At 37.9% G+C, this 14,569-nt stretch overlaps 2 protein-coding genes across 3 annotated transcripts; both read left to right on the forward strand.

The window, feature by feature from the left end:
- Positions 1 to 2,266: 2,266 nt before the first annotated feature.
- gdpd3b (glycerophosphodiester phosphodiesterase domain containing 3b) lies at positions 2,267 to 7,904 on the forward strand. The gene is made up of 11 exons (XM_064324644.1): positions 2,267 to 2,472; positions 2,586 to 3,383; positions 3,601 to 3,643; positions 3,722 to 3,857; positions 4,211 to 4,256; positions 4,437 to 4,555; positions 4,851 to 4,940; positions 5,468 to 5,601; positions 5,837 to 5,896; positions 5,990 to 6,041; positions 6,865 to 7,904. The coding sequence occupies exons 2-11, from the start codon at positions 3,215 to 3,217 to the stop codon at positions 7,003 to 7,005; spliced, it is 990 nt and encodes a 329-aa protein (XP_064180714.1). The 5' UTR covers positions 2,267 to 2,472; positions 2,586 to 3,214; the 3' UTR covers positions 7,006 to 7,904.
- Positions 7,905 to 9,892: 1,988 nt separating this feature from the next.
- On the forward strand, positions 9,893 to 13,630 carry LOC135249245 (protein yippee-like 3). 2 transcript variants are annotated; one of them, XM_064324680.1, is made up of 6 exons: positions 9,893 to 10,418; positions 11,025 to 11,089; positions 11,307 to 11,432; positions 11,761 to 11,804; positions 11,956 to 12,064; positions 12,219 to 13,630. In XM_064324680.1, the coding sequence occupies exons 3-6, from the start codon at positions 11,316 to 11,318 to the stop codon at positions 12,306 to 12,308; spliced, it is 360 nt and encodes a 119-aa protein (XP_064180750.1). In that variant the 5' UTR covers positions 9,893 to 10,418; positions 11,025 to 11,089; positions 11,307 to 11,315; the 3' UTR covers positions 12,309 to 13,630. The 2 variants fall into 2 exon arrangements, with proteins under 2 accessions (XP_064180750.1, XP_064180749.1); XM_064324679.1 differs by lacking the exon at positions 11,025 to 11,089 and having other exon boundaries at positions 9,898 to 10,418.
- Positions 13,631 to 14,569: the final 939 nt, after the last annotated feature.

Below are 14,569 nucleotides of genomic sequence, written 5' to 3' on the forward strand. Positions count from 1 at the left end.
GGGTGTGATCACAGTCCGCAGTGAGGCTAAACACTGTTTATCACTCTGTAATGTTTGAGCGAGAGTTGTGTAAACAGTGTTGAGCTGCAACTGTTTTTTCTTTTAAATGCAGCTTACATTTTTACTCACAATATACTAGGCAATATTAAAGTTTAATTGATCATCCTTGCTGTATGAACACACATTTCTCAAAACAGGAGTAGCTTTACAAATCCTTACAAATTTTGTATTGAATTCTGACTGTGCCAGCCTCTTCTGTGACTGGTGGTGCCCTAAGGTGGCACATCAAATGGCTGTTGCCCAGGGGAGGGATGGTTTTCATTTGTAGGATTTTACTGGTCTCATTGGCAGGACCAGCAATGCCTGCACTGTTGGTAAAAATAAGAATTAATTGATGCTCTGTCTCATTGTACTGAGAGTTCCCATTTAGGAGCTGAGTGAGGAGCAGCTGACCTCTCAATATTGGTGGAATGCCTGCAGGTTTCAGGTCTACTTTTGATAATTCAACAAAAATCAAACTACCATTTTGAACATATTGAAGACAACGTGTAATTCTGTCTGTACCTGCGTGTCCAGAGTGTGTCCAAACTCATGACAACATCATCAATCCTCTGTAACATGATGGACAAAACGTCTTTGCGGGTCCCAGTTAGTCTGTGTCATAAGTTGTGTGTCTGGTTAGGTCACTGTTTGTTCCCACAAGTCACAGGTTGATTGAGATTTTTCTCATTCAAGACATTTTTGTGCTTGTGAAATTTCAAGAGGAAACATAAGTGGAAGTTCACACAGATCACACACACTGAGTGGACACCACAGGGCATTAACATATATAGAGGAAGACTGAGGTTTAGTGGTCTGGCTAAACATCACACTGCCTTGGAGTGACTTCTTGGAAATCTGTGGGGTCTTTCCATCCTAGACAGCATGTAATGCATGATGTAATGAAATGCATTCTATTCCCAATGCTGTTTCCTCAGAGTCAATAATACCATTATTCTGTATGTCAGTGCTATTCTGCTTACATTTTATGAGGTCCAAATTGTTTAAAATTGATGCTGGCGGATAAAAGGTTGCATATATTGTTCTGTAAATAGGAATCCATTTCTCTGCCTCCATCAATTTTAAACTATTTGGACCTCCTGAACTTTCTTCTGTTGACCTGGACTGATGTTCCTGATATTAAGTTTTCAAGATTCAATATTCAAGATTAAAAAAACTTTATTATCACATAGTGTTAGAAAATTGTCTTAGGTTAGGGGCTCACAAACAACATAAAAACATACACCCATGAAAGGCTCACATAACATTACATTAAAAATATTAACAATTCAAAACAGATAAAACAAATAACAGATAAATAAAAACATGATTAAAACACGATGCACGATAAAAACACGATAACACTGAGCCTCAAACCGCGAGTCGCTCAAACAGGAGCGCCCCGCCCTTAATTTCTATTGATAGCAGACTTAAATTATAATTTATTTTTGTATTGTTTTAAAAGTTTTCACCTGAATATGAATTTGCATAACAAACAAGAGCTCACAATTAAGAATCATCACTACCTTTTTGCTTGTAAAACAATACAGAAATAAATTATGTTTTAAATCTGCAATCAATAAATCAACTAATTTAAATAAATCAATTAAAAAGATAATATCAGGAATGTGAGTCCATGATAACAGGAGAAAGTTCAGGTGATTACATTTATCCATGGCACCAGTGTGATTTATGACACTAATCTGAACATACATGTTCATGCATATTGAAATATTTAGTTTTCTCAGTGGTCAATGGACCACCTATTTGGCCATGGCAGACTTGCATGCATGTGGGTCCTGGGTTGCTATCTGAATAGCCCTTCCCTGTGTGTCACCTTGCTGTGGGTGTGGGTACCTCAACCCATTAACTCAGTGAGTATTATTGTCGTCCTCTATGGTCTCTTCAGTTTTCATGAACATGTTAGTGCATATTTTTATGCACAATTATTGCCATTTCCCTTCTCTTCTGTTTACTCAACCCTCTCTCTACCATTACACAGTGCATATCAGTGTTTAGCTGCACTGCAGACTGACCTCACCCATCATCGACAAACCTTTGTTAAACACTGAGAAGTCTGACACCACTCATATATACATTCCACTAACATTTTTCAAAACCTGCCTGAAAATATTTATTTAATCATTAATCTTACAGGCACTCCTTGCGCCACAGCATAATTACAGGGAATATTTAACTACACACAAGGAAGTGCAGTGTTTTGTTTATGCATTCCTGTGACACTGTGACAGTCACTTGTTCTAACCTCATCACAGGGAACTGGATCTGGCTCTAATATCCACATTCTCATGCTCAGTCTCACGTAAAAATTTTTTTTAAAGATGTGTTTGTTTAGAGATGCGTTTCATTCATAATTGTTCACTCTAACAAGACAAATGGAAGAATACGATATACAATCTTACAGCTGTAAAGGTAAAATGCAGAATTAGAAGTGGAGTAATTGTTGTTATAGTAGGGACTTTGCTTTTTAACTTTTATGGTAATATCTGACCACATGCAGTCATGCTTATTCTGTTTCACAACAGCAGAAGACAAGAAAATGACTCGGAGGGGAAGTCTACGTCAGAAGGAGGAGGGATACTCAAACCGATACAGCAGCATTAGAGTATATAGGGCATAACCTTGCTGGACACTAAACAGATGACAGGACACTTTATGAGGAATTGTGTTGATACGGTATAGTACACATACTTCAGTACAACAGCAGTATCACTGTACAGAGCTAAAAGAGCAGAGGTCAGGGCTGATAACATCTGGTGCTTGGAAGAAACCTGAGACTGACCGAGGAAGAACAATACCTGGGGAGTTTGCATACCTGTGGAGCACGTTTTTTTCTCTTCAACTTGAAAATTTGTTCAGCATTTTTTTTCAGTCTGTACTGAAAAGACGGAGGAGAGGAGAGGCAGAGATAACGTTTCTTGTGCGACAAGAACTACTTTAGAAGCAATAACTGAAAGAGTATGTTTACTAAAGGCATGGGAAATTCAAGTCAATATTGATTCATTTGAAATCTGAACAAAGGGGACCTTATATTGTAGAAAAACAATTGTGCAGCTTTTTTTAAACTTTACTAGTATATATTATTAATTTTTTAAAAATTGTTTTAAATAGTAACTGAAAAGTATTTTTAGTACATATTTTTTCTGGTGAGAAGATGGATTTAGCTCTTTTTTGGGGTGGCACAATGGCCAGTTACTTGTACTATATCATCCCAGCATTGGGAGGCTATGCCCTCTTCTCCCTCTACCTGTTGAAGAACCCTCATATCCTACATAAGAAGAAAAGATCAGCTTTCCACTCCACCCACATCTCACATAGAGGGGGTAAGAAATATTGAGGTAACAGGTGATTTGTGATCACTGACAGAAAAATGTAGAAATCAAAAAAATGTATGACTTGCTTATTTGAAGCACGGAATCCATGATGTTCCCGCATTATGTATTTTCTGTTTGTCCTCCGTCCCAGCTGGGTCATGACATATTTTCCAACATTGTCCAACTATCTACAGGTTAAGTAACTTTGTAATTGTTTTATATCAAGGAGCCGGAGAGAGGATCGAAAGCACAATGGAAGCATTCACACAGTGAGTAAAATGTATTGACTCTTTTCTTCCAGTTGTGAAGGACAAGAGGATTAACCTGATCTCTCTCCTTAATTGTAGTGCAGTGAATGAAGGTACAGATATGTTGGAGCTGGACTGTCACTTGACTCGTGATGGCCATGTGGTTGTATCGCACGATGAGAACTTGCTTCGACAAACTGGACATGATGTCACAATTTCATCTTTGAATCTAGCGGTCAGTACAAGTACAAGTTCATTTAATTTGTGTCAATAAAGTGACATTCACTCAATTTATGAACTCAATTTATCATTAATAATATCATTTTGAGTAGTGGCATTATCCATTTGTATTATTAGTAATTTAAAATCAGTTCCGCCAACAAAAGAGGAGTGGCTGAGGTTATATGAGCTGTCTGACCATGTTAAGGTTGTGCATTTTGTTGTAAACGTTATTCATTGATAGGTTTCTTAGTCATTCTTTGTGTTCATGTCTCCTGTGTTTATAAGTGTTATTGTTTTTCATGAAATGGTTGCAACATTCATTTCTAATAGTTTGGCAAAAACATGTAATATTACTGTATGTTTCAGGACTTGCCTCTTTATAAAGAACGGCTGGAGGTCACATTTTATGCCGGTGAGCTTTTTTTCTTTTTGTGGTAACACAGGTTCCAAGTGAACTCTAGATATGCAAATGGCCAGCTAGTGCTCTGTTAACATGTCATTCCTTTGTACAATGTTGAACATACTGCACTATTCAAAGTGGACTGTCAGGCTGCATATCCTGTTCTAAAATGTCATCACCTTTGTCCCATAGGCAAGTATAGCACGGGAGAAGACAGAAAATTTATTTTACTTGAGGACCTCTTCAAGAAATTTGCAAAAATGCCTGTCAACATTGAGATCAAAGAGGACAACACTTTGCTTATAAAGAAGGTACAGAGAGATCAGCACTGAATCCTGTCAAAGAAATACATTCAGTGAATTTCATAAATTGCTGTTCAGTTTTTAAATGATTTTGACAAGCCAAAAAAAAATATTGAAGAAAATATAATCTTTTTCTTTTGTAATGCGGGATTACTAAGAACATTGTATTGGTTCATTTTCAAATGTTATTACAGTATTCTCGAATTAATGTGCAATATTTTTTCAGTATTGTAGTGAGCAGTGCTCAGCAGAGTCCTCTCGGTTGGTCTTTGCACTGCAATAACTCTGTTTATCTCATCCATAGGTATCCTCACTTGTAAAACAGTATGACAGAGAAGATATCACTGTGTGGGCAAGTGAAAAATCTCACATCATGAAGAAATGTCGGAGAGAGGTGTGTGGCTTCATATGGCTTTGTGCTGTTCTCTGTATGTCACGCTTCTTATGTCGATCTGCTGTAATGACTTGTATCTGTGTCTTGTATGTCTGGTCTTGTTTGAAATAAACAATGAAAAAATGTATGTACTTTGCATTGCTGCTAGTTTTGGTGAGTATGCTACTGAACATCTTATTTGTACTGTGAGTTTGCACTGGAATGTATGGTTGACTGTTAGTCCATAGTATTGCTCTGTTTGTTTGTCTATGCTGTGGGGTGCCAGTGTAGCTTAAAAATGATTATGAAAAAAAAATGGTTATAAAAATGATCTTACAATCAGTTCATGGAGGTTGAAATCCTGAGTATCTTGAGTATGGTACCTAACCTGGTGTGCTTCTGGAGACAATGTACTGTGTGATGCAGACTTGGAAGATATTATTGGACATGTCTCTTTCTGTTTCATGCTGTGAGTCTGAACTCTGATTACCTATATAACATTGCATGATTATATTGAAAAGCTTCTCTCTGTGTCACTCTCTGGATAGAACCCATCCATGCCTTACATGTTCACTGTAAGTAGAGGCCTGCAGTTGCTCCTGCTGTACTACAGTGGCCTATTGCCTTTTGTACCTCTGGGAGAGTGCCTCCTGCAGTCGTACCTACCCCAGATCATGAACAGGTGAGCACAATGCTACACGGTGCTTCACTGAGGCACATGCACCTGCTACCTGTCTGACTGCAGATTGCCTCTTAGACATTCAGATGACCAGCTGAGACTTGCCTTGGCAGTGTTCACCCACATTCTGCTTATACAATGTTTCTGCTTGTATGCGCTATCATCTGCTGTCAAAAGACTAAGTTTTGAATTTGTCATTGTCCTTATACCCACAACCACCCATATTAATCTCTTTTAGGAGGTATATTCCTGAGTCTCCTATTCTAAAGAACAGAATGGTCATCTCTCTAATTGAAAAGTGAGCATAATTACAATTTCAATCGTAATCCTTAATAATAACAAATATTACTGTTAAATTGTTAGCTTGACAATAATAATTTTCTTGTTTCAGACTAATAATGCGGAAAGCACTGATCAAACACTTAGCTATGAGAGGAATTCAGGTAAAACTCATGTTCTTTCCCATAACTTTTGTTTCATTATTCAGTATTCAGTGACCATGGTGAATGTAATGTTATTTTATACTGCATAAAAATCAATCTAGTATAAGTTTTTTTGTTTGTGTAAGTTTTGGCTTCTCCTGAGAATTATTGTAATTGTAGAGATGCACACAGACACAGGTGAGGATTTGACCAGTGTGATTGCCCCTGGCCAAAATACATGTTCATCATGCCCCTATTGGATACATAATTCATATTAAGTAGCCACTGATAGACATAATGCATTAACTCTGTAAGTAAAGGATTGCTAGTATCTGCAAATATTGACAACAGACAGACTGAGCACGACACCAGCTGTCAAAATGCTGTAATGACCACTCAGATTGCATCTATTGTATATGGAAAAACAAATAGCTAAAAATCTACTGTCTTAAACGTTTTACAAAAATTGTCTATCGGGTGTTTATCCTGTGAAACACTGTTTTCAGTGTAGTGATCCACCTAATATTCTAATGCTGAACTCTGACTATGCCAGTGCTGACTTTGTATGACATCCCCATAAGAAACCACATGATTGGCCACAGCATCACCTAGGGTTTCAGCTAGTGGGGATATACCCATCATGTTCCACTAGTAGTCTTCTTCTGGTTCACTAGCCTGCGATCTGTCAACTGTGCATGTGGATGCTGCAGTGATGGACAGGGCTTTGAATTCAATTTAGAATTTAAAATTGGAACAAAAACAAAAAAATGGGGATAAAAACATTATGCAGCCTCCTTCATTGGAATGAGCAATTTAATAAGATCTCTCTTGTCTCCTCCCTCAGGTGCAACTCTTTGTCTGCAATGAGGAAAAGGATATAGAGGCAGCATTTGCAGTGGGAGCTACAGGAGTTATGACTGACTATCCTAGCCTTTTGTCAAACTACCTTCGCACACACCCACAAACTGCTCATCTTAGTAGCTAGTAGAAAGACATTTCTTCGAGCCAGAAACAGACCAATATTGAGAAATGTTATGTATGTTTGCAACCACAGAAACAAGACAGCAGAGTGGGGACCTCTATTTACCTAGTTTCTCATTTTCACCACCGGAGGTGGAAAATCCAGGTTCAGAAATGAAAACTCCTGTCATGTGTTTCTTCTACCTGTGAACTCAGCCAGCTGATTTCACTAATTAGTACCTGGCTGAAGAATTGCAGTAATCTCCTGGCTGAAGAATTGCAGTAATTAGCAAATCCAGGTGATTGAAACAAAATTCTAGGGAGAACATTTACTTTCTTTGTTTTCTTTTTTTTTCTTTTATTTTTATTTTATTTTTACTTTCTAACCCCTGGACTTTCCAGCTCTGTTCACCACACAATTTACTCTGTAATTCTTATTTAATGCACATATTCTTAAAATTATATCGAACACACTGCTATTTTTGTATGTGATAATTTATTATGTCTATTGCCTTGTAGAAATGCTTGTTTAATGACAATGGGAAATATTTTTGGCTGCAAATCAAATGTGTGAAAAGAATATACAAATAAAGGCTTTTATTAAATATGTCATAGTTAGTGATTACTGACCTTTGACCCTTTGATTAAACCTCAGTTGTTATCTGGTAAAACATCATTACAGTATAGTTGTTATATGACAGATGTATAGAATCCTATCTGAACCAACCAAAAAGCTTGGAGCTTAGATACACAATACTCTTTAAAATGACTATTAAGAAATATTTTACTTTAGCTATTCAGCATATGAACCTAAGGTAACATGCAATGTGGCATGACATGTCGCTTGTCAGGCTGCCATTGTAAATAAGAATTTGTTCTTAATGGCTTGCCTGATGAAATAAAGGTGAAATAAATAAAATAAAGTGGGTAAGTGAGTTTCCAGTGTATAATTATTTAAAGGATGGTATTTACAAATGATGGGTAATTTTTGCAGACATACAACAGATTTCATTATTTCCTTTAACTTTATGTTGTCTTAGAAATGACCCACCCCCTCCAGACCCCCATGATAACTTTATTGAATTATAACCATAAATCATGTTTTTTTTATGATAAAACACATAATATGTTTTGTTTTGCTGTAATAGATGTGACACTTAACTTTGATTATGACTTCTGATTCCATAACTGCAGGGTTAAAAAAGAGAAAAGATGATCTTTGTACCCTGATGGTGTAGCACTCTTTTTTCTTAAAAAAAAAAAAGATACATACACACATACACAGATGGGTGACATAATAATAAACCAACATAAAGTGTCTTAGTAAGGTGTTGGGCCACCACGAGCCACTAGCTTCAAGTTGCCTTGGCATAGATTGTACAAGTCCCTGGAACTCTTGTACTGGAGGGATGGAACACCATTCTTCCAAAAGATATTCTCTCATTTGGTGATTTGATGATGATGGTGGAGAGCACCATCTAACATGTTGGTCCAAAATCTCCCATAGATGTTCAACTGGGTTGAGATTTGGGGATTGCAAAGGCCACAGCATATGATTCACATCATTTTCATACTCATCAAACTATTCAGTGACCCCTTGTGCCCTGTAGATAGGGGTGTCATCCTGGAAGAGACCACTCCCATCAGTATAGAAATGTTTCATCATAGGATAAAGGTGATTACTTGGAATAACTTTGTACTGATTTGCAGTGAGCCTTCCCTCGAAGGGAACAAGTGGACCAAACCCATGCCAGGAAAATGCCCCCACAGCATAACAGAGCCACCGGCCTACTTCACTGTAGGGGTCGAGCATTCAGGCCTGTACCGTTCTCTTGGTGTACGCCACGCATGCACTCGCCCACTTGTTGAGAATATGGTGAAGGATGACTCATTTGACCATATCACTTTTTTCCCCATCTCTGTAGACCAGTGCCTATGGCACAACTGAACTCTCAAATGTTAATTTGTCATTGTAATGAGGGCTTTGTGTACTGCAACCCTACTATAATATACCTCCACGTAATTTTCAACACTGATCTTGCTGACAGTCTGATCATGTCCTGCATTGACATCCCCAGTCACCTGAGGAAGAGTTGCTCTTCTGTTTTTCCTTACATATCACACTAACACATGAGCATCACAGTTCAGTGTGCACTTTCAACTTTCGCACAATTTCCGACCCTATTTACTTTCCTATTGATATAAATGCAATGTCACTTCAGTCACTGTTACTATTGAAACACTAGCCAGATGAGCAATCTTTTTGATGGATGCTTATGCAATCCATGCCCCAATAATGAACCCTCTTTCAAAGTCACTTGGATCTTTTCCTTTTGCCATCTTGACCCAAAAGTCAAGGTCAACTGGGCCTGCGTAGCATTTTTATACATGCCACAGTGCATGATAGGATGCTAATTGCTTAATTGTATCATGCAGTACACAAGGGAAATGTTTAACTTTTTAAGTCATCAAATTTCAGGCTGAAAGAATTCAATTTACGCAGTTTTCTACTGCTGTTAAACTCAAAACCTGGTTATTTTTTACTCTGAAAATAACACGAAAGTATACAGAACACACAGAGAAGTGTGCCACTGATCTCTTGATATGACATCGTCATAGCATCCCTCGTGTTGAGCTGACACGTGCATACTTAATGCCACTTAAATGAACATGTTAACATTCTATCGTTTATTTAGTAGGCAACCTTCCTCACGACGTTTTTAGATACGAAAATCCTAAGATCAGCTAATCCTAAACAATGTGTATCAATACCCCGTGGACGCCCTTTGGGTAGCACGGACCCAGGAAACTAATCAGACAGTTAGCCGAATCAAACTGAGAGCTCTGGATCTGATTGATTGACTGACCTACATTTTCTCCAGCTGGTCTCTCTAAATCCTGATTGGTCAGCACAGGGTTTGTTATTGCAGTAGTGACGTAGGCTTTTGGCTGAGTTCGTGGTGTAAACAAACCTCCTGAAATACTTTCATCTGAAGTTCCAGAGTAGCTAACTGTTCGATTTGTAACTTTATTTCATGTATTTTAAAAGGGCCAAACTTCCCTTGTCCTCATTTTGCTTTTCTTACCTGAAGTAATTAGCCGACTTCATTGGGAAAACATTTAGCTATTTCCGTAACTTTGCACCAGCTAACTTAGATTAGTATACCTACCAAGGTTCGCAAGTTTATAGCTATTATTCGGCTATAATAGACTATCTGTGGTCTGATTTTATTCTGCGACGTTGGATTAGATTTCTAAATTGAAGTTTTTATTAAACAGTCATTGCATTAGCTTGCTAAGTTAACTAAACTCGTGTGATTAGCAAGTATTATTTGCATTAGCGAGTTAACGTTAACTTCCATACTAGCTAGGTGTTAACGGAGGCATACAACTCACCGGCTAGACTAGCTAAAGGAAGCAAGCCAAGGCGGATTCAAGGTAAGTTTTATAAGGAAACGGCTGCAACGTACGATAAAGATAACACGCATGTGTTTTTTTTATTATTTTTACTATTGATAGCTACGCCAGCTTTATTTGTGTATCTGTAGACTAACTGAGCTATGGTATCGATATCTTCAGCCGAAGTGATACAAGTTCGCGCTAATAGTCCCCTACTAGTCTAGCTAATATTCGTTGCTATTTTGCGCAGGTTTTTTTATTTTGTACAAAAAATAGCTAACTTTTGTGTTCATAACCGTGCTAACTCTTTGTTTTTTCTCTCCCTGTGTGGTGGAGGCTGTGAACTGTCATGCTATTTTGTGCGACGTTTCCGTGTGTACACTGCATCTCAAGTTAGCTAGCTAGCTTTTGTTATTAACGCAGGGGTGCACAACAAGGGCCGATCCGTTTCAGGATCTTGTGCCAACTTCTGCTTTATTTAATTAGAGTCTAGCTCAATCATATATTGATCTGACATTTGTATCAGCAGCAGATACAACCACAGACATTAAGTGTACCCTAAAGCTTTTACTGTGCTGCTTGCGTAGTTTTTGTTGTTGTCAAAACTGAAACTAAGGTAGTCTAATTGGTCGGATCAAAAACCAGCATGCAGCCCTACCCTCCAAGATGGAGTGGTGCACCCCGGGCCTAACGTTGCACGATCCAAGAAGGTAGTCTCCGCCTTCTCAGGTTTACTGCTGCCCTTCCCACTTCGACACAGTTACCTTAATACTACGTTTTTGTTCTGTAGCTCATGTTACAATAGTTTCCGTATTCGATATTTTATTAACCCTTTGGCAATTAGAATACTGTACAGTGTTGGTATTAAATAGCGTATTTAAACTTTTATTGTGTGTGTATGCTCTTCATATATTTTGTGCTCTTCAGCTTTCAGACATGGTGAAACTGACCAAGGCCAAGACTTTTCAGGCATACCTGGACTTCTGTCATCGCAGGTACAGCTGTGTACACTGCCGCGCTCACCTGGCCAACCACGATGACCTCATCTCCAAGGTGAACACTGCTGGCAGCATTGGGGTTTATAGTGTGTTCCGTTCGGCAAGATACCTTTGCACTGTTCACGTTAGTAATGTTATTTCCTGCTCAAATAGCAGTGTAGTTGTACAAAGTAAAGCATATACAGTGTGATTCAGTCAGTCTCTTTTGAGGCCCATGAGGTGAAAGTTTTTCAGATGGGAAAGTTTTGTACTAATGTGAACTTGTTCTATGGTTTTGAAATTCTTTCAGTTACTTTATTTCCCATGTCCCATCATTGTTTGGAGGCTTCTCCGTGTGTAATATAAAGTTTGTTGATGATGATGCTGATGGTAATGTGTTTCAGTCTTTCCAGGGAAGCCAGGGACGGGCCTACCTTTTCAACTCTGTGTGAGTATTCATTCTAATTTATCAGCACACGCAAACTGACCGTGTTGTGCTGCGTGTTAGTTCGATATAATGAAATGTTCTGTAAATCGGTCTTGCATTATTCCAGTTTTCTTTTGGCTGTGATTAATCTCCATATATGTGGCCTTCACAGGGTGAATGTGGGGTGTGGTCCAGCTGAGGAAAGATTGCTTCTGACAGGCCTGCATGCTGTGGCAGATATCTACTGTGAGAGCTGTCACACCACACTGGGCTGGAAATATGTAAGACTGCTTGAATATATTATAGTATTAAATAGATTATAATCATTGTATGTTACTGGTATGGTTTACTAGGGGTTAAGTAGTACGCACTTGCCATGAGGTCTTAGTTCAGTTTATATGTGTTTACTGTGTGAAACCCTGTTCTGCTGTTCAGGAGCAAGCATTTGAGTCCAGTCAGAAGTACAAGGAGGGGAAGTTCATCATCGAGCTCTCTCACATGATCAAGGATAATGGATGGGACTGAGCAGAGTCTATGTTTCTGTCCATTTATTCTGTGTCCAATTAAGAACACAGCCTCTCTGTCACCAAGTCACTTTCATTCTCACCGATTCTGTCCAGAATTGTAACTTTTGCTTTAGAAACTTTGTTATGGCTGGTCTTTCATGACTGATGCTTGCACCACTGCCATTGTCAGTGTTTACCGAGTGCTGTGTCTCACACCGACTCATCTCATGTTAATAGTTTCTGAATGGCCTGCTGAATAGTTAAAACAGTGGCATGCATTTAATTATTTACGAAGACATCCTAGCATTATGTGTGGAATGAGCACAGTATGTTTTGAATGTTTTCATAAGATTATTTTAAAATATAAACTCCCATACCAACATTTCAGTGAGTTCACATTTGATCTTCGTAGTTTTCATGAATTTCGAATTCCTAGAAATATGAAAGAAAACATTTTTTTTTAATTGTCGCATCCAGGTTGTTTAATTCCATGTTTTTAGTAAAAATATTAAATTTTCATGTTTTTTTGTTGTTGAATATTTTAATTATGTAGTACTCCATGATTGATTTTGTATTATTTTAAATTTTGATTAACGTGTGGGGGTGGAGGGGATTTGAGTGGTTGATGGTGACTGATTTAAATTTTTTGTGTTGTGATGACGTGTTGCTATGACCACTATGAATTATATTTTATTACCATATGTGCAATGTAAGAGAATGTAGAAAAGTTTCAGGTGGAATGTTTGTTTGGGTATTAAGTGCAATATTTGTGACTGATCACATTAGGTTGGGCAATGGAAGATGGTTCAGTCCTTGTGAAATGCTGTTTCTTAAATTGCCCCAGTAGCCAGGTTTATTTGGCTTGAATGGCAATTTATCAGTGCTTTCAAGCATTTTAAGACCCCTCTTATGGAGCTCCCCCCTTCCAGGTGTATGTATGAATGGTTTGTGTGTCTTCACACTGTATAATATGTATTGGTATTATTACGCCAATTGTTTTTCATTGCTTATGCCGTTGAAACTCACTGGTTGGCAGTTTGCCCAAATGTCACAAAATGTGGCTTGTCAGGGTGATTTCATTATGTCACATTGTTTATACCATATGAAATTTCTGTACTCTTGTCAAACAATTTTTTATCACTTAAGTTGAAGGATACTGGGTTTGGCTCGTGTGTAGTTTGCTGCTTCTTTTGTTGTGTGTTCTTTTTTGTGTGCAAATAACTTCTGCTTCACCTTGTGTAAGGTATATTGCCAAAAACAATTAAATGTGGTTAATAATTTTAAGTGCTTTATATTTGTGGGGAAAAGTCAATTTGGTAAATAAAGCCTTGTTGAAAATGTGCTGATGTTTGTGTACTTTAATATGCTGTACATTTGACAATCTTTAACAATATGTAAGTATTGCATTGGCAATTAATGTCAGGTTTTTACATTTTTATTCTGAATTCTTGATTTTAATGATCTGAAAGTAAGTTCTGATTACACTGTAGCGGTCAGTTCACTGCTTGGTGAACTTGATACCAACACCCTCTGCCTGTACCTCTTTACTAACAGCACAGATTCAATAACAGTAATTAAAAAATTTTAATCCAGGAGCTGTGTGACAATCTGGTCCTCAAGGCTGATGTTATAAAATGCATATAAGCCACTTCACGTAAGGCATCTTTCTTCCCATAGAATCTCAAAGCACTTTACAGTGAAAGGGGGGCAAGCAGCCCTCAACCTCCACCAATGTGGAGAAGACATTTGTGCAGAAACACTCACTGCATACCAGCTGAAGTGGAGTGGGATGGTTTGTAAAAGCCAGTTAAACTGGGAGATGATTAGGTGGTGGGTTTGAGAGAACTTAAGAATCTTTACAGGACACCGAGGAACCCCTATTCTTTGTGACAACTGCCATAAGATCTTAACTAAGAGGATGAGTTAGGGCAGAGGTTTAATATCTCACAAGACCTGGGGATCCACTGTATAAACTAGTTTTTGTCACAGCCAATATCTTGAACAATTCAATTGGCTGAAAATATGTTTTAAGTTCTAACAGTTCTACACTTTCACTTATTCCAATATAATGCAGGTTTGTCTCAGCTATTTGCTCTGTCAGTAAACTGTTTTTTACAATTAGTTTCAGTGACCAGGTGACCAAACTCAGCAATTGAAACCCCAATGGCTTCACCTGTCAGTTTGTAATAAATCAATCTTATTTAAAGAATTTGGTTTTCATACAAAAAATTAGAAATGAAAGGACTGCAGTACATGTACTCGTGGATTAAAAGTCCTGGG

Source organism: Anguilla rostrata, chromosome 2 (genome assembly GCF_018555375.3).
Source record: "Anguilla rostrata isolate EN2019 chromosome 2, ASM1855537v3, whole genome shotgun sequence".
Lineage (NCBI taxonomy): Eukaryota > Metazoa > Chordata > Actinopteri > Anguilliformes > Anguillidae > Anguilla > Anguilla rostrata.

Coding starts and splice junctions, on each gene's coding strand:
- gdpd3b (XM_064324644.1), top strand. CDS start 3,215: ATGGATTTAGCTCTTTTTTGGGGTGGCACAATGGCCAGTTACTTGTAC. Junction 5,897..5,989: donor GTCATCTCTCTAATTGAAAA/GTGAGCATAATT, acceptor TTCTTGTTTCAG/ACTAATAATGCGGAAAGCAC. Junction 6,042..6,864: donor TAGCTATGAGAGGAATTCAG/GTAAAACTCATG, acceptor CTCCTCCCTCAG/GTGCAACTCTTTGTCTGCAA.
- LOC135249245 (XM_064324680.1), top strand. CDS start 11,316: ATGGTGAAACTGACCAAGGCCAAGACTTTTCAGGCATACCTGGACTTC. Junction 11,433..11,760: donor ACGATGACCTCATCTCCAAG/GTGAACACTGCT, acceptor AATGTGTTTCAG/TCTTTCCAGGGAAGCCAGGG. Junction 12,065..12,218: donor CCACACTGGGCTGGAAATAT/GTAAGACTGCTT, acceptor TCTGCTGTTCAG/GAGCAAGCATTTGAGTCCAG.